Raw genomic sequence first — 20,370 nt, 5'->3', positions numbered from 1 at the left:
GATCTTTGGAGTCTCTGTATAGCTTTAGAATCTGTGACCCCCAAGAAGATAGTTTCATTGTTTTGTATTTTCATCAGTATAAACATAAATGATTCTTTTAATAAAGAAAGAAGAAGAAAGTTAGATAAATAATTTAATGTATACTAAATAGATTGGAAACTTTAAAAAATACAGACAATACAAGTTAAATACTATTTTTTCTCTTTTTTTTCTATTTTTTTATGACTATCAATGTACTGTGTTTTCCTTTGGGAATGCATGAATTTATGACACTTGAGAAAACAAAATTAAAAAACCTCAAGGATTGCATTCAGTGAAATTTTGAATAAAATTATATGAACAAATATTTTTATTATTTTTAATTAATTAATTAATTATATTTTACAATATTGTATTGATTATATGAGCAAGTTTTTATAGGTTATTATTCCTTTTTGATTCTTCTTTCTTTCTTTTTTTAAAAATAGAAATCAGCGATGAGAAACCACACAAGAATAACAACTTTTATTCTCCTTGGACTAAGCAATGATCCACAATTACAAGTGGTTATTTTTTTTCTCCTTTTTTTCACTTACTTGTTGAGCGTCACTGGAAATCTAATCATCATCACCCTTACCCTGCTAGATTCACACCTCAAGACACCCATGTATTTCTTTCTTCGAAATTTCTCTTTTTTAGAAATCTCATTCACAACTGTCTGCATCCCCAAATTTCTGGTCAGTATGGCAACAGGTGATAAGACCATTTCTTATAACAATTGTGCAGCACAGCTGTTTTTTACTATTCTCTTGGGTGCAACCGAATTTTTTCTTCTGGCTGCCATGTCCTATGACCGCTATGTGGCCATCTGCAAACCCCTGCATTACATGACCATCATGAATGGCAGAGCGTGCAACTTACTGGTCTTTGCCTCATGGTTGGCTGGTTTCATAATAATTTTTCCACCACTCCTCGTGGGTCTCCAGCTTGATTTCTGTGCAGCCAACACTGTAGATCATTTCTTCTGTGATGTATCTCCTATATTACAACTCTCTTGCACAGACACAGATAAAGTAGAAATTATGATGCTTCTCTCAGCCATTTTAACTCTCCTGGTTACTCTGGTGTTAGTGATTCTCTCCTACACAAACATCATTAGGACTGTTCTGAAGATACCTTCTTCTCAAAAGAGGAGGAAGGCCTTTTCTACATGTTCTTCTCACATGGTGGTTGTGTCCATTTCTTATGGGAGCTGCATCTTCATGTATGTGAAACCCTCTGCCAAGCAAAGAGTGTCTTTAAATAAAGGGATAGCTCTGCTCAGTACTTCTGTTGCCCCCATGTTAAATCCTTTTATTTATACACTGAGAAACAGACAAGTGAAATATGCTTTTAAGCTCATGATCAAAAAGATTGAGGTTTTCTCAATGAAGTGAACATTAGTGACATTCCTGAGTTGATAAGTAAAATAAATCAAGAAATGTGGAGTGTGTTGTACATCTCTTCTATGTTGTGTTCTACATAAAATTATCTTACATGACTTACAATGTTCATTGTGACTTGCCTAAAAATCCTAGTCTAACAGATATTTGTAAGGGCCTCCTCAGACAAGCCATTTTGTCCTTTCTGCATTTCTTTTCCATGGGGAAGGTCTTAATCCCTGTCTCCTGTCAGTGTCATGAAACCTCCGTCCATAGTTTCATCAGGAGCAACTCTGTCCTATCAGATCTAATCCCTTCAATCTTTTCATCACTTCCACTGTATAATCATAAGGGATTTTATTTAGTCACACCTGAATGGTCTAGTGGTTTTCCCCACTTTCTTCAACTTAAGTCTGAATTTGGCAATGAGGAGTTCCTGATCCGAGCCACAGTCAGCTCCTGTCTTTGTTTTTTGATGACTGTGTAAGAGCTTCTACATCTTTTGGCTGCAAAGAATTATAATCAATCTGATTTCGGTGTTGACCATCTGGTAATGTCCATGTGTAGTCTTCCTCTTGTGTTGTTGGAATAGGGTGGTTTGCTATGACCATGCCATCCTCCTGCAAAACTCTATTAGCCTTTGTCCTGCTTCATTCTGTACTCTAATGCCAAATTGCCTGTACAGCAGGTGTCCTCTTGACACTAAGTCTCCTGTAATGAGAAGAACATCTTTTGAGTGTTAGTTCCAAAAAGGTGTTTGGTAGATTCTTTCATAGAACGGTTCAACTTCAGCTTTCTTCAGGGCCTTACTGTTTTGGGGCATTTCTGCATACTCGTTTTGGATACCGTGGATATTGATCAGTATATCTCATACACATACATCAGGAAACGAACAGAGATTATCCTGTCGTTTTTTGAGATTGCATCCAAGTACTCGTTATCTTAACTTGCATTTTCAGAACTTCTTGGGTGACCAATGTGATACTCCCAATTTCTTCTAGGATTCCTGCCCACAGTAGAATGGATCATCTGAGTTAAATTCCACACCCATTCCAGTCTATATTAGTTCGCTGATTCCTAGAATGTCACTCTTCACTGTCACGTTTCACATCTTACACACACACACATCCTGTTTGAACACACTTTCCAAATTTGCCTTTGATTCAAGGACCTAACATTCCAGGTTTCCTTATGCATTACTGCACTTTACAGCATGCTTGGGGACCCTTGCGTCTAATCCCAGACAATTCCACCACTGGTAATTGTTTTTTGAGTTTTGGCTCCATCCCATGCATTCTTTCTGGGTTATTTCTCCACTGATCTCCAGTACCATATTGGGGGGTGCGCGGGCTCTACCGAGTTTCTCTTTTCAGTAAACCTATCATTATGCCTTTTTCATACTGTCCATACGGGGGGGGGGTGTATCTGCAAGCAGGAAGCTGGTGCGGTAGTTTGTGCCATTGTCCCTTTCCTTCCAGTGAGCCACTGTTCTGTCAGACCGGAGAGGCTCACATCTTGTAGCTGGTGAAAAGTAGAGAAGCATCTCTCTATCTCTCTCTATATTTGAAAACGGAAAGATATTACCCTTCTCTAAAATGCCCAAGTTCCAAAGAACATCTAGCTAAAATGGACAGATCAAGAAAGAGCCTTGCCCTCACTGATCAATTTGCGAGAGGAGAAATAGAGGAGATGCAACAGAATGGAAAGACTAGAGATCTCTTCAAGAAATTAGAGATACCAAGGGAACATTCATGCAAAGATGGGCACAATAAAGGAAAGAAATGGTATGGACCTAACAGAACGAAGATATAGAAGAGTGGCAAGAATATACACAGAAGAACTATACAAAAAAGATCTTCATAACCCAGAATAATCACGATGGGTATCACTCACCTATGAGCCAACATCTGGAATGTGAAGTCAAGTGGGCCTTAGAAATCATCACTACGAACAAAGCTTAGTGGAGTGATGGAATTCCAGTTGAGGCTATTTCAAATCCTGAAAGATGAGCTGTGAAAGTGCTGCTCTTCAATATCCAGCAAATAGGAAAACTCAGCAGTTGCCACAGAACTGGAAAGGTCAGTTTTTCATTCCAAATAGCGTCTCTCGAAGAAAGGCAATGCAAAGAATATTTGAATACCGCATAATTGCACATCATCCCACACAGTAAAGTAAAATGCTCAAAATTCTCCAATGCCAGGCTTCAACAGTGCGTGAACTGTGAACTTTCAGATTTCAAGCCAGATATAGAAAAAGGCAGAGGACCCAGAGATCATTTGGCCAACATCCACTACTACTACACACATAAAAAGCAAGAGGAGTCTCCAGAAAAGCATCTACTTCTCTTTAATTGACTTATGCCGAACCTTTGACTGTGTGGATCACAACAAACCTCTGGAGAATATTCCTGAAAGAGATAAGAATACCAGAACACATGACCTGCTTCTTGAGAAATCTGTATGCCGTCAGGAAGCAAAAGTTAATAACTGGACATGGAACAACAGACTGCTTCCAAAAAGGGAAAGGAGCACATCAAAGGCTATAAATTGGTCACCCGGCTTATTTAACTTATATTGCAGAAGTACATCACGAGAAACACTGGGCTGGAGAAGCACAAGCCTGGAATCAAGATTGCTGGGAGAAATATCAATAACCTCATATATTGCAGATGCGCCACCCTTATGGCAGAAAGTGAAGAGGAACTAAAAGAAAGCCTCTAATGAAAGTGAAAGTGGAGAGTGAAAAATTTGGCTTAAAAGCACAACATCAGAAAACAAACGATCAAGGCATCTAGTCCCATCACTTGTGGCCAATAGATGGCGGGATATCAGTGGAAACATGTCCAACTTATTTTGGGGGCTAAAAATCAACTGCACATGGTGATTGCAGCCATAAATTAAAAGACGCTTACTCCTTGGAAGGAAAGTTATGAACCAACCTAGATAGCATATTTAAAAGTAGAAGCATTACTTTGCCAGCAAAGGTCCGTCTAGTCAAGGACTATGGTTTTTTTTTCCAGTGGTCATTATGGATGTGATAGTTGGACGGTGAAGAAAGCTGGGTGAGAAGAATTGATGCTTTTGAACTGTAGTGTTGGAGAAAGACGTCTTGAGAGTCCCAATGGACTGCAAGGAGATCCAACAAATCCAATCCTGAAAGGAGAATCAGTCCTGGGTGTTCATTTGGAGAGGACGATGCTGAAGCTGAAAGATTCCAATAACTTGGTGGCCACCTCATGCGATGATTGACTCCCATTGAAAAGACCTGGGATGCTGGGAGGGATTGGGGGTAGGAGTGAGAAGGGGACGACAGAGGATGAATGGCTTGGATGGCATCAACTGGACCTGATGGACATGATTTTTAGTGAAAACTCCGGGAGTTGGGTGATGGGACAGGGAGGGTGCTGGCGATTCATGAGGCCCCAAGGAGTCTGACACGACGGTGGAGGGAGCTGAACTGAACTGAATGGTTTAATAATTTTATGCATTTAAGCCCTAAGATACCTCCATGGTTTCCTATAACAAGCTATGTTCTCCATCTAAATGTTTCTTAATGAATCGTATTTTATGATGTATAATAAATACTATTTCTCTTTCTCACCTCTACAAATAGTTGATCGTTATAGCCTGGGAGTTACTAACATGAATGTGTGAAGGTGCAACATATATTAGGCAAATTAATATTTTAATTCTTTGGAAAACTTCTAAAGTAGTTGTATATCTATACATATATTAAATTATTTATGCCTAGAGAAGAACACTTATAATATACAATTTTGCGTCCTTTGGAAATGGTGTTCATGAAGCTCATCCTCCTGAGATTCTCCATCATCTTTAGTATATTTTCCTCAGGGCACAGAAGCATGAAACACTACAGTGGTCAAGAGTTTTTAATTTGTATGGCTCTGGTGGTAAAGAACATGCCTGCCAATTCAGGAGACATAAGAGATGTGGGCTCCATTTCTGTGTTGGGAAGATCCCCTGGAGGAGGGCATGGCAATCCACTCCAGTATTCCTGTCTGGAGAATCACCATGTACAAAGGAGCCTGGCAGGCTACAGTCCCTAGGGTCTCAAAGAATCAGACGTGACTGAAGTGACTTAGCAGCAGTGTCTTGGATATCTCATTGTTGAAACAGGCATGCGGCTCATTAAGAGTGAAAATTAACCTATATGATAAACAAATGCTGGCCATTGTGTTAAATAAGATAACTGGAAGTGATTTTCAGGACACATATGCTATTCCATAGTAAATTGTAAGCGTGGCTTCTTTGAGAACAGATCAGTAGCATTCCCCAAATTCACCAATTGAAAAAAGCGACAATATTTAAATGTCTAATAAAGATTGCATTCCTTATTTTATATAAATTGTGAAACATGAGTGGGAAGCTTTCCAAATTCCACAGTATAATTGGAAACAAATTAGCTTCTCACATTCTCTATGTTTACTGAATTTTCTCTTCTTAACGTAATGAACTCCTAAGGAAATCGTAAGTAATTCTATGAACACATTTAACCTAAAGAGTTTGCAACCCTTCATACTACATAGTACTTCACTACCTTATCTTTTCCTTTCACTTGAGGATCTTTTTCTGTGGGTGTTAGGTTTATAAGCTAGAATAATTTTGTCAAAGAAGAGAACAGAAACTTTATTAAATTTGAATATCTTGGTTAATAGCTTGGTTTTATAACAACCCTAATCTTTTTCTAGAATGATTGTTTCACTCCTGATTTGTGTTTGCTGACATCTAATACTATGTAAGAACATCATCATGACTGTATGGGAAAAAAAAAAAAAAACTCATAAGATTCCAATTTAGATTATTTTCAGATATTACTTTAAGACTTGCCTTTGACTAGTCCCTAACAATTAGTTCAGAATCCTGTTCTCTAGTCTTCCTAGTTAAAAAAAAAGTCCTTGTATTTTTCTTATGGAAAAGGGAAATAATATATCCAAAGCACCAATAAGTATGATAGGAAATAATGAAGGAAAAAACTGTAAAGACCTAAGTCACTCTCAAAACCTTTATATTTATCTAGCAATGTTGCTTCTCATCCTAATTGTCTCAGGTTTAGACTATATCTATGTCTGAAGAAAATTTTTTAAACTTAAAAAGGAAATAAATTCTATAAAAATATGACATCAGGACATTAATTTTAGTTAAAAATGTGTGAGACTATTATGGTTTTGCATCTTTCCCAAGAGAAATTAGTAAAAATACAACTGCTCTGATTATAGGTTTTCTTTTCCATAATAACCATGACAAAATAAGTACATGGAATTATTATGAGGGCTATTTAATTAAAAGAAAGGTAAATTACTTAAAAACTTTAAAAGCATGTATACCCACAGAGTAAATACATTTTTGTTATTATTCCTAAAAATAAAATCAATTATTACCTTTGAGGAAGATGATCCCAAAATAAAAAATAATAGTCCATATTGAGGAAACTCCCCCCGAATGTATAAATCAATACTAAGAAAAAGTTGTCATTGGCTTTAACTTTACAGGCTTACCTCTATTTGTTCAAATGCATCACTTCAGGTGACTGAAGCTATTTTAAAAAATTGGTAACTATATCAGTTTTAGGATAAGATATTAAGCATTTCTAAAAATTCTCTATTCTCAACACATTTTGGAATATCTTAAAAAAAAAAAAAAAAAAAAAAGTAAGGAAAAAAAAAAAAAAGAAAAAAAAAAAATTTCTATAGCTAAGTTTTTTTTATACATTTTACATGGAAGCCATGGGAGCAAAAAAACAGTGAAGGGAAGCAAGACAATGGAGTTACTGTGGTCCTTTCTGGTCTGATCTTCTTCTGTATGAATTTAACCTGTATTAGGCCAAATGTTTTTTGCTTTATTCCACCCTGTGGCCAAGCTCATGGAATACCCAGCGAAACACATGTGACAACAGGGCCAAGAGGAAAATACACCAAGGATTATAAACCTGTTATCAACACTTATACCACTGCTGAAACAGAAAACTTGGCACATAATATCCAGACAGATAGAAAAGCATGAGAGCTAGGCCAGAAGCATCTGGATTATTTTGCTTACTATCTATGTGAAGCTATCGAAATGTACAAGATTTTGGAAGAGATTTCTTGAATAATCCTAAATCAACCATTCTCTGAAAGATAGACACTTTCGCCCTTGATGACTAAAATACTGTGATGAATGAATCTTATGTGAAAACATTACATTTTCTGCTTTCTTATGTAATAAAATGTCTCTATAAAGTGGCTCTCTATGCTTTTAAATATTTAAAAAATTTAAAAAATTCAAATGGAGCACAATAAAAAAACAAGGAAGAGACAAAACATCATTCCTCAGTGAATCCGTGAAAGTTACGAAAGTTTGGATTAAACTACACTTTAAAACTGTTCTCTCTAACTCTTCAAAAAACCTCTCTTCCAATTGTATTTTTCCATAATAATGGTAATAATAGTGTGAGAAGGATCTATCAGAGGTCGCGAGTGATATGGTGAGTGGCGACGTGAAATATGGTCTGTGATCCAGTAGTTACTGAAAGCGTAAATCTAGGAATTTTTGCAAGAATTTGCAACCTCTGGATTCCCTTTTAAATATAATTTTAGAAAATAAACCTCATCGGTATTGACACTTTTCCACTGTTATTCATTCAACAAACATTCATTGAGATTCTTCTATCTTTAGATACTATAGGAGCACTAGGGACACTACAGGATCAAAATAGATATGACCCAAACTTTCATCAGCCCACCAAGGAATCTCCAAACACAAATATAGAAGATACTGTCGTGGTCCGTGCACAGGTTGGAAAAGAATTTCCAGACATGAGACAGAGTGAGAGGTAATTAAAGTTTATTAGAGTGGGAGATGCTGTTATGAACAATACTACACTTCATCTTAGCCAAAAGTATGAGAAGCAATAGACTTATGGACATGGGGAGAGGGGAGGAGAGGGTGAGATATACCGGAAAGAGAAACATGGAAAACTTACATCACCATACTTAAAATAGATCATCACGGGAATTGCTGTATGGCTCAGGAGTACTCAAACATCGGTTCTGTGTCAACAGTTTCAGAAGGGAGGGGATACATGCATACCTATGGCTGATTCATGTTGAGCTTTGACAGAAAACAGCAAAATTCTGTAAAGCAATTATCCTTCAACAAAAGAATAAATAAAATTAAAAAGAAAAAAGAATGAGGAGACGTTGTTAAAAGAACAGCGAGCCAGCTCAAGGGAGAACCGACATTGAACAGCCCTTAGTCCACTTTTATACCCAGTACAAGTACAAGGAAAGGGATCGGGCGATCTTTGCCGGTCACTTGCTGATTGGATAGGCACTTATACTGGGTGGGGTAAGAGTACGGCATATACCTAACCCCTGTGCCGGGTAGGAGGGGAGACACTTTATACAGCTCAGGAGACCTGAAATCGTTAATATTAAAACATGGGGGAGGGAAGGGTCATATTGCTCTGGTTTTTCCCCTTCCTGCATTCCAAGACCCTCCTTGATTTTATCTGCTTTTTAGTCCTATGGTTCACAACATCCTTCCTCTTCCTTTATTTTTAGTGGCCAATTCTTTGACCCTGTTGATACCTTGTTCATGTCGTAACTATCTACACTACTTCCCTTCTCAGGCATTTGGGGAACCCCAGTCCGCAGAGGAAGAGGGATCGATGACCACTCTGGCTCTTCAGGCTGTATGGGGTGTCATGGGGCTCTGGGGTGCCCTTTGCCTGCTTCTTTGCCAGGGGTGCATTTACGATGAGGGAGATGGAGAGTCCACGAATGATAAGTGATTTGTTTCAGCATGTCTTTGTGTTGGTCAGAGGATATTCCTTGTTGTACTACCACTTGGGATTTGTTGTATCTAGAAGAAACAAACAACAAGAAAGTTATAGGAACATGGCAACAAAGATTAAAAGAAGTAGAAAAGCTGCTCAGCAGGGGTTTAACAGGAGAACCATGACGTCTGTCTATGCTCATAGAGTTCGGACAATAGTGTTTCTCTAGGTACAATAAGATGCAAGAATTTGGGCTCATAAAACTTTACCTGAAAACATCTGCCGTCTGAAGGCCAAGTTCTTCTGGGCTTTTTTCTCCAGAGCAGAGAGTGGCCCTTATTTCTGATCCTCCATCCCAGAGCTCCTTTCAAGGGGTGTTGAAGGTCAGCAGCTTCCATGTCAAGGATGTATCTTTGTAGAGGGAGACTGGCAAAGTGCCAACTCCCAGTCAGCAGGGTCCTTTCACTAGCCATATTGTCACCGTGCTTTGGGGGCGTTTCATGCCCATTGTGTCCCGCAGTGCTGGGAAGGCTCATTTCCCCGGGTCCAAGGGAAGATTCCATAGATAGGCCACTCAGTGTGCTGTTATTGGACCAGACTTTGTGATAAGCAAAAGTCTCTGGACCCATCACCTGTCTTACTAGCCCCTTGGGTCCAGGAACATATTTTCCTCTTGTTTGCTTCTTCCCATATCTAGAGTTGCATTAATACAATCATTGACTCATATGGAACTGCTGTATCAGCATTTTAACACAGACTCAGTCAAAACATTTATTAATGTAAGAAACAATCTTCTGAAACAGACATAGAAAATATACAGCTAGTCAGCTGTTAATAAGGTCACAAGCATGAATTTAAGTCAGAACTTTCATTAGGTATAGCCCAGCATATCTCGGGTCCATCTACTTGGTTACATACTCTCCTGTGTACATCGAAAGTTTTTAATGAGTCTTATCTATAGTCACTATCACACGATACTTCTCTCGAACTTATGAGCAGCCTCTAGTCCAACTCCACGCGTCACACATATCTTAGACAAACATCTCATCTTCACACATCTCAAATCTATCTCACCCCAAAACTTATAAGAACAACCATACTCTCGCACTCATAGGTCATCAGCATATTCAGTATCTCAGCACAGCTTAGAGACACATATTACAACTTCAATATCAAACTGTGTAGTGAGTCAAATCGCGAGCCACAAACTCTCAAACAGGACACACACGCACAAGAGTGTGAGGATAGAGCTAACTAGTGGGGGGTCACAAGTAGTGGACTGAGTGCTGTCGAGGATACACAGTCATTGCAAACGTACACAAGTATGCCAGTATCACCGAGAACACACACACATTCTGCATGCGAAGAGTTGACTCCTGGAAAAGACCCTGGATCTGGGAGGGGATTGTGGGCAGAAGGAGAAGGGGACAACAGAGGATGAGATGGCTGGATGGGCATCAGCCAACATCGATGGACATGAGTTCCTGAGTAAACTCCAGGAGTTGGAGATGGACATGGAGGCCTGGCATCTGCAGTTCATGGGGGTTGCAATGAGTCAGACAAGACGAGCGACCGAACGGAACTGAAACTGAACGGAACTGAAACACCCAGACCTTAATTTAACAAAACTATGAACTTAATATTAAGTTAAATATAATTTTTTTTTTGTCATAGTGAGGCATTAACCGCTGTAGCCAGAAGGCTTTAACCCATCAAACAAAAACTGAGTTGTTCGCAGGGGGCCTGAAAATACAAGTGCCATCTGGATTTTCCCATGGCCCTGACTCTTTGATATACAGCTATGTTAACCTGTTTTAATTCCCTGATTTAGGAGTAGGACTATTACCCATGTTTTTAAGGAACTCATAATAGAAAAGTCTAACACAGTGAAGGGTTATTTTTGTAGAAGCAAGAATGAGCTTTTTATGTACCATAACTTTAATCATGCTTATTTACTTTACCAAAGTAACGAAAGATTTTAAAAAACAAATAAAATCACTTAAAGGCAAAAGAAATTTATAATCTGTTATTGGAAGTATCATTCTATAAAACTACTGTGTTCTCACATTAACCTAGAGAATAGACCAAATTCCAGCCAGTTTTAACCAATAACAAACAAACAAAAGTTTTTATGGTTAATCTTAGAAAAGTCTTTTCCCATCAAATCCTTCGAAATAGCAGTATTCCTTGCAATGGCATCAAGTGAAAACCATAGAAGGCCATGTTAAAAAATCTGATAAATTGCAATTGACAAAGTATCCTTGCCATTGCACTGATATTTACACGACGAAGGAAGGAAGTGATAACTGGAATTATAATTGACGCACATTTTTATCAGGCATATCATATCAATATGAATTCCCACAAAATTTTAGATATCTGTAGAGGTAGTAAATCAACCATATAGTATTGACCTGAGATTTATCACCCGTTCAACAATACTTCCCATGTAGAGGCTGAGCGGGGAGCATGGGGTCTAATGAACCCAGGTAGTTAATAGCTCTTTGATGTCTCAGGGGCACCCTCTGAAGCATCCTAAGAGTCTTCTCATAAAATATGTGAGATGCCCCCAAATCTCTTGGTGGACTTAATGATGATGAAGTCCTGAACAAATCCAACTCCAAAATACTGGACCGCCACTTGGTGTAGGTAAAAACACCAAGTTACAAGTGACAAGAAGAAACAGAAAATAACCCAATCAAATAAAATAAACCTCAAAAATTCTACCCTAAACAAATGGAGGTTTTTGAACATTTGACAAAGACATCAAAATAACTGTCATAAATATGATCACTAAATTCAGGAAAGTGGTAGTGTTTTAGTTTTACTGAATTTATTCTGAATTATTTGAATTTTTTTTCCAAAATAATAGAGAATATTTGAATTATATACAAAATGCATGATATCATGATCAACATTTACCTTCAAAACGTGTATTGAATTTCACAAAATAAATATCTTGACATTAAAAGTCTGATGCAAGAGTGCATATCTCTTTGGACTGAATTTAGTGTATGTTGACTAAAAAATACAGTCACAACCTGAAAGAAGAGAGCTATTTTATTTGATGGGAATGTTTAGGACTCTGAGCCCAGGAAACAGCATCTCAGTAGCTTTGAGAAAACTGCTTCAAGAAGACAGGAGAGGGAGTCAGACTATATACAAGTTTGCAACAAAGAGAGCAGGCAATCTGAACATCAAAGATCAGGTATCAAATTAAGGAATTTAGCATTCTAGATATGGGAAGATGCAAGCCTCTAGGTTCACTGAATTAATTCATTTCATAGACACCTCAGCTATCTGGGGCCAAATCCTGTTCCCTTGTTCACCTTAAAGAGTTGCAAGTGGGTACTTCTTGCATCACCCCCAGGTACTCAGCAATCACCATGAGGGAATGAGACTCTGCTGGATCTCAGTTTTGGGAGCCCTCATTCACATTTGGAGACCAGAAATTGCTGATGGCTGTGACATTTCTTGTTTGTTGATATGGCAGGAGATATTTTCATTTCACACATAATATCACACAGAATATATAGACTCTTTAAACCATAGGGAATATCAATGTTCATCTTGAAAATACACAGGAAATTACACACTCATTTTGAAACTCTATATTTGAAGTACAAGGTGGTATCATAGGATCTTTTCAGGGACTGATTAAGAAAATTAAAACTATCTTTCACATTGTGCTCTATCTTAAAGAAATACATTTCATTTTTACAAAAGTTTTGCATGAGAAATAACTTTTATTATATCTTTAAATGTCAAAAAGCAATACACTGGAGAAACAAAATGGAAGTAGAAGCAACAGACTGGGAAAATAATATAGCAACTGTCAGGTGGCGTGTTAAGAGACCATAAAGTCCAACCATAGTTATACAGACTTCAAGGAACTTCAGGAATTAACCAACCTGCCCTTTGAAGTTGACCAAAAAAATCATTTATTGGCAGAAAAGACTGCTTTATAGACCATGTCTTTGAAGGCTTGTTTCACTTGCTGGTTTCTCAGGGTGTAGATGAAGGGGTTCAGCATGGGGGCCACAGAGGTATTGAGAATAGCTACTCCTTTTGTCAATGATGCCTTTTCTTTGGCTGAGGGATTAGCATACATGAATATGCAGCTTCCATAAGAGATGGAGATGACAATCATGTGAGAGGAACAAGTGGAGAAGGCCTTTTTTCTCTGACTGGCAGATGGGATTCTCAGAATAGTCCTAATAATGTATATATATATGACAAAATCACTAAGGCCAAGGTGAATAGCAAGGTAGCCAAAGCAAAGTATAAACCAATTATTTCTAGGAACCATGTATCTGAAAAAGACAATTGTAAAAAGGGGAGATAGTCACATGCAAAGTGATCAATGACATTGGAAGCACACTAATCCAGCTGGGGGAGAAGCATAATGGGTGGGAAAATAGTTAGAAACCCACTGAGCCATGCGTAGACCACAAGCAGGCTGCAGAGTTTCCTGCTCATGATGGTTGTGTAATGCAGGGGCATGCAGATGGCAACATAGCAGTCATAGGACACGGCGGTTAGAATATAAAATTCAGTCACTCTTGAAAATAAAGAAAAATAGTTGGGTTGCACAATTGTTGTAAGAAATAGTCTTGTCTTTGGTAATAATTGCCCCCAGAAATCTAGGGATACACACAGTAGTAAAGATTTCTAAGAAAGTGAAGTTTCAGAGGAAGAAATACATGGGCGTCTGGAGATGGGAGTCCACCCAGATTAGGGTGATGATAGTCAGGTTTCCAGTGACACTTAACACATATGTGATAAATAAAAAGAGGAAAATCACAATCTGAAGCTCAGGATCATCAGAAAGGCTAGGAGGACAAACTGTGATCACAGTGTGGTTCATTTCTTTCTCTTTTTTCCTCCTTTATTCTTCTTTTAAATATATTTAGGTAGAATGTGTATTAAAAGGAAGAGATGAAAAATATAATTCATTATGATCAATATCATCACCAATTCTAAAGCAGTCTCTCTAATTCATGCCCATATTGTTTTCTTTTAATTACCTTATTTACAATTTTTCTTAAAACGTATTTGTGGGTCATGTTTTATATAATAGTTCTCTTATTCTAAATCTAACAGGAGAAGTTAGGAAATCTTTATACGAGTCATATTACTCAGAGATGATAAATGAATTCGATACTTTTTGCTTTGTCTGATTTATGCAAGTCATTGCAGTTTTGTTGGGATGATCCTGTAAAACATGCATCATTTTTTGTCATGTAGATATCAGAACACACTGCCATCTAAAAGAGAAGTGGATGATCTTACTTCCATCATAAGATATAAATGAAACTTAGAAGAATAAAATAACAACACTTTTTATGAAACAAATCAATTCACTTTTCTTAGCAAATAAAATAAACTTTAAAATGTTTAATAATTAGATAATTTAATTACCAGCTTTATTTTTATATTAGTATTTACTAATGTAATTATCAGTATGAAAATATACTATAGGTATTCATATTTACAAGAAAGTAGAATAAATAGCCTAATTATTTTATATATTAAATAACATTCACTTAATGGTTTGATAATTACTTTGAAATCATTAATGTTTGACATTCTGTAAGATTTACTATGAATATATGTATAGAAACTCTATATGTAGAAAACTGTGTATATTTTTTTAACTTAAAAGGATATGCAGTATTAATCAACTATTTATTTTGCACTGAAGCACAAACTGAAAAGTAACTACTTGCTTCAGATAGTAGCAGCTCTGTCACCCAGACTTTAGCCCAGTACATTTTCCATTTGAACATCCTTGCTTCTCAGCTATTAAACTTTATGAGAAACTATTTTATTCCCTTGGAGTTCTACCCCACATTTACCTTTTGCATGAGGTGACTGATCCAAAAGAATATTCCAGAAACATAAAGGAAAACCTATCCTAATAGTCCAAAGCCATTCAGCTGATTCCCAGCTCCACTGGATGTAGCTATCATTTTGTGAATCTGGTTTGCTAAAATCATGATAGCTCCCTTGTCTTATTTTAGATATTCACATTTCTGCTGTGAATAATAGAAGATAAATCATTGCTACTCTGCCAGACACTAGTAAGCATCACACAAATCAAATTTGATTATTTTTCTCTATTTTATGATGATTCATGGAAATAAAAATGGAATATCAGAAACCTTAAGAAGATGTGTAAATGTACTATCATCTCTTCGATAATGTTGGTCTAGAAGTTTAAGGGAGCAATATTTAAAGCCAGAAATGCAAGTGACATGGCAACTTGGGGGTATTACGAGTGTAGATTCTTAAACTAGGATCTGGCATTTAGTTGCACTAAACGCTCAAATGTTCAAGTTTAGCTGTTGTGACCTATGAAGAGAGACATGTGTTGATCTCTTGGGAACAAAGTCTAGGCGACAGCTGTGCTGTGACGTGGAACATCGGGGATTTCTGGAAGCTATCATTGGTGTTCTCAGAGCCTCCTGACTCTTGTCTATAGTGAATCTCTCTTGGGAATGTTTATGTTCATCCCACAGAAGAGTTCAATGAGGACTTCTACAAAATAATCCCTTTTATTAATCACAATTATTTAATATTTTTAGTAATAAAATAGATGTGAAATCTTACAAAAATAGCACTCAATCTACTTTAGTTTTAGTCATATTTTTGACGTATAAAAGTTTTCTACATATACACTTCATTGCTTATCCTTAGACTTCATTATTGTTGGAGCTTCAAGTTTCTTTCATAATTCTAAGTTATATAAGAACTTTATTAAATATTAAAAGTAACAAGGGAAAAATAACATACAAGGGAACTTCCATCAGGTTATCCGCTGACTTTTTAACAGAAACTCTACAAGCCAGAAGGGAATGGCATGATATATTTAAAGTGATGAAAGGGAAGAATCTACAACCAAGAATACTCTACCCAGCAAGACTCTCATTCAGATTTGATGGAGAAATCAAAAGCTTTCCAGACAAGCAAAAGTTAAGAGAATTCAGCACCACCAAACCAGTTTTACAACAAATGCTAAAGGAACTTCTCTAGGCAGGAAAAAAGGAAAAGACCTACAAAAAATAAACCCAAAACAATTAAGAAAATGATAATAGAATGATACATATTGATAATTACCTCAAATGTAAATGAGTCAAATGCACCAACCAAAAGACATAGACTGACTGGGTGGATGAAAACATGTGCATGTATGTACTTCCAATTACTATATCACTCTGCTTAACCTCCCAAACTGTATGTAATTATTTTATATTATTAGATTAATCACATTCCCATTATAGCTTGCAATTGCAGTGATCTTTTTCTTGTCTGGCTAATGATTGTGAAAACTGATAAACATCATTTACTATTGTGATTATGTAACTATTACTCATTTAATATCATTGTATCATTATTGGTCAACAATAGAATTCTTTATCATCAACACTAACATTTAATAGGAAAACCTATAATCACATTTTAAAATTAAGATGCATATCTGAATTATCTTGGAATTTTTTGAAAAATACAAATGCCCAGGTATTGCTTTTTTCCTCCAAAGCTCCAGATATGTTTCTAATGAGCAGCCATGTTTAAAAAGAACTGGACTGTAGCATGATCTTTTACTTTTATCTAGTAGGTTTCACTTTATATATTTCGTATTCAGTGCTCCCATGTCATTTAGCTTTTGTTTTCTGATTTCTCCACCTCTTCTACTTTATTTTTTATGTCCTTTCTCAAGCCTTTATCAAGCATAGTAGAAAAGTTTTCATATACATATATATATATATAAATATATTTGTAGAATATGTATCTTAGACAATTTTTGAATTTTTTCCTAAGTGAAAAATTTGACATTTTGACTCAGCTTGTTTGACTTAGTATTAATAGAATGCTATATTTCTAATTATAAAAATAGATATACAACAAGCAACAAAGTTTTATTATATCACAAAGGGAACTATAAACAATATTGTGTAATAACCTATAATGGAAAATAATTTGAAAAATAATATATGTGTATATGTGTAACTGAATTACCTGGATATGTACCTGAAACACTGTAAGTCAACTATGCTTCAATAAAGTATATATGCTATGAAATTTTAAAAAAGAAATGTAGCTTTATGGTACTCAAGGATGAGATTCTGCAAAGTATTTTAAGACCACTATAGAAATTCTACACTATAAAGCCTTTTAAGCATGTAAAAGACTATGTAAATAATCAATAAAATGTCACAGAACATTACAATGTTTACTGAGCTTAAAAAAAGATTAGAAACTCATATATATATATATTATTCTTTATATTATTAATAGTACTTCTGATAATAATGAGGAGGAGGAAAAGAAAGAGGAGGGTAGAGATAATTTTTTTCAGCAATTACTATAGTCCAGATCTATTCTAATTGTTTTCTTCATATTGCCTCTTTGAATCCTGCCAACAACTTTATGAGGTACCTGTAATTGTTATTCTCTTGCAGAAACATTTATTTTATCTTTTTACTGGAAATATGTTATAAGATTGTTCCCCAATTGGTCAAACTTTATGGGAAATTTTAAGACAGCAAGTGGATTATCTATAGCCTATTGGACAAATTTGGCCCATGAACTATTTTTATTAAAAGCTTTATTAGACATGACTTAGCCCTTTCATTTACATCTTGTTCATAGCTGCATCCACACTACAGAGGGGGAAAGTTAGTTACCTCAAGGACTTATGGTCTACAAATTCTAAATTATTCATATATGACCTTTTTATAGAAAAGAAAATTTTTATAGAAAAATTTTACAGAAAAAAATATGTCTTGACTTGTGATATTGATAATCAAAATGCTCATACAGATTGCAAACATTTATAATAACCACTAAGGAATTTGCATAGTGTTATGTAGAGAGCTGTATTATCTGATAATATCAACATAAACTCTCTCATATCTTTTGCAATAATCTTACAGTTCTTTTAATTACTAGAACTACACCTATCTACAGTCTATGGCTTATTTTTTTGAGTTATTAAGAAGTTACAGTTATCAATCAAGTCTAACTTCAGTATTTTCACGTTTCCAATTAAGCTTAGAAATTATAAATGTCCAGCATGAGGGGAGGAAAAAGTAACTGCATGATTTCCCTACAGTGTGGAATCTCCTCAGTATGGTTTATAAGTTATTTTCTTTGTGTTTCAGCAAATGATGTATCTAAGACTCTCAACTGAGTATAGTACATAAATATCAGAACTTAGTTCAATGAATTATGATTACAGTCTTTCTATAATAATGGTTTAAAAATTTAGGAGGAGTTTGAGCACTCTCCATTATTATTTCAGTTTTTGACTTCATGGAAAACAGAAAAAAAAAAAGTGTTCAGGGCCAGAATTGCATGATCTTGTACAATTGTTCATATAAATTCTAATCAGTACATTTTCCATATGATGTCATACTCTAATGCTTAAAACAAGCATTTTTAACAAGAAAATCTCAATTTTCTATATAGTAAAACTTTGCTACTGCTAGTTTCTCTACTACTGATCAGGCATATCACTTAAAGAGGCAATTAAAAGAATTGTATGTATAAGCTATTATCTCAAAATAGCCACAAATATGAGAAAGTTATTAAAAAAAAAAACATACAAAAAAACCCCCTTAGTTATTGATTATCAAAAGACCAGCTCAACATCAAGCATTTATTTAAATATAAAATTGACCATAGCAACTGTATTCATATTTGGTATCCAGCAACTACAAATTGGCAATTGGCTTGGGTACTTGCCGTATAACCGCTACAAAAATTAAATCATGTGCTGATGCAATTGCTGACCTTCAACACCCCCTGAAGGAGTGAGGGTAGAGAGAGGAAATGAGTCACTCTCTGCTCCAGGAAAACTGCCAAAACAGGCCTTCAGATAGTTAGATACACTCAGGAGCTGACTTTATGAGCCCAATTATTGTATCTCCCCATCCCTAGAAAAGTACTAAAATTCTTCATGGTGCAAATTATTTCTCACAACTGGCAGAAGCTTCACAAGACCAGCAGAAATTCTAAAATAAATATGTGCTTAATTGCATATAATCCCCATTTGTCAAAATCACATGTATACTATCCTTCCCCTGTACCTCTTTGGAACAGTTTCTCAAGTTTCTCAGAGTTATTTGAGGCACTGTCTCCTGGGTTGCTCATATTGCCCACCTAAAAACTTAACACACAACTCTCAAGTTTTTTTAAGTTGCCAGTTTCTTCAGGCTTTTTAAAAGAATTGTTATTGTATACATGTTAATATTGACATTCCCCCAAAGCAGGGTCTGTATCATAATTTTCCCTAAGCAACTATTCATTATGATAGTTTTTGAATTGAAGAATAATATAGTGATGTTGGAATGGTATCATAGACTCAATGGACATGAGTTTGAACAAATTCCAGGAGATAGTGAGGAACAGGGAAGCCTGGCTGCAGCCTTCTGCAGCCGGGGAGTCTGCAGTGCACAGGGTCACAAAGAGATGACTGAGCGACTGAACAACAGCACAGAAAATGCTAAACTCGATTATGGGAAAAGCTTTTTGATTTCTCAAGAAAATGTAATTACATTTTTCTTTTAGTTGTACTGTTTTTCACATAGTTACAAAGTAGGCCACAGTATGAAAAGGAGAGCATGTGCAAGATTCTAGTAAGACTGTCAGATTATGTTTATAGTCTTTGTGTAGTAAATTAAAAATAAAGTTAAATATGATTTAATATTCATTTAATTTCTAGAAAGATTGATTTCTGGTCAAATCATAAAACACTATTCTCTCTTGTGTGCACCTGCTCTGCCTCTTTCTGACTTTAATTTTCTAAAAATTAGTGTGAAATAATGAAATAAAAACTGTCTCAAAGGAAATAAAATCACTCCCATAGTTACAGACTGGTAAAACCAGCCCTAAAGGAAGAAAAGTACACGAGATGAGGATTGAAAATTGAATGGAAAAAACTGTATACATATGTATAAGCATATATTTGTGTGTATATATATATATATATATATATATATATATAAAATTCAAATTTGAAAGGCAAAAATAAAATATACATATGCAAATATCCTTGATAAACTGCTGGCAATAAAAATATGAATGATGAAAAATGAATCTAGGGAGACCGTGTGGATATTAATAGATTTTGAAATTCCTGGATTTTTGTTTAACTGCTTTTCATTCATAAAACAGGACTCTTATTTTT

General features: G+C 35.8%; 1 protein-coding gene and 1 pseudogene across 2 annotated transcripts; one reads left to right on the top strand and one right to left on the bottom strand.

Annotated features, from left to right (window-relative positions):
* Positions 1-476: 476 nt before the first annotated feature.
* Positions 477-4,393, top strand: LOC110124745 (olfactory receptor 6C74). 2 transcript variants are annotated; one of them, XM_070463019.1, is made up of 2 exons: positions 477-1,375; positions 4,384-4,393. In XM_070463019.1, exons 1-2 carry the CDS (start codon positions 477-479, stop codon positions 4,391-4,393), a joined length of 909 nt encoding a protein of 302 aa, XP_070319120.1. The 2 variants fall into 2 exon arrangements, with proteins under 2 accessions (XP_070319120.1, XP_020729040.1); XM_020873381.2 differs by lacking the exon at positions 4,384-4,393 and having other exon boundaries at positions 477-1,415.
* Positions 4,394-13,113: 8,720 nt separating this feature from the next.
* On the bottom strand, positions 13,114-14,043 carry LOC110124283 (olfactory receptor 6C3-like; annotated as a pseudogene).
* Positions 14,044-20,370: the final 6,327 nt, after the last annotated feature.

Source organism: Odocoileus virginianus, unplaced genomic scaffold, assembly GCF_023699985.2.
Source record: "Odocoileus virginianus isolate 20LAN1187 ecotype Illinois unplaced genomic scaffold, Ovbor_1.2 Unplaced_Scaffold_21, whole genome shotgun sequence".
Taxonomy (NCBI): Eukaryota; Metazoa; Chordata; class Mammalia; order Artiodactyla; family Cervidae; genus Odocoileus; species Odocoileus virginianus.
This window is presented reverse-complemented; position numbering and strand designations above follow the sequence as displayed.

Coding starts and splice junctions, on each gene's coding strand:
- LOC110124745 (XM_020873381.2), top strand. CDS start 477: ATGAGAAACCACACAAGAATAACAACTTTTATTCTCCTTGGACTAAGC.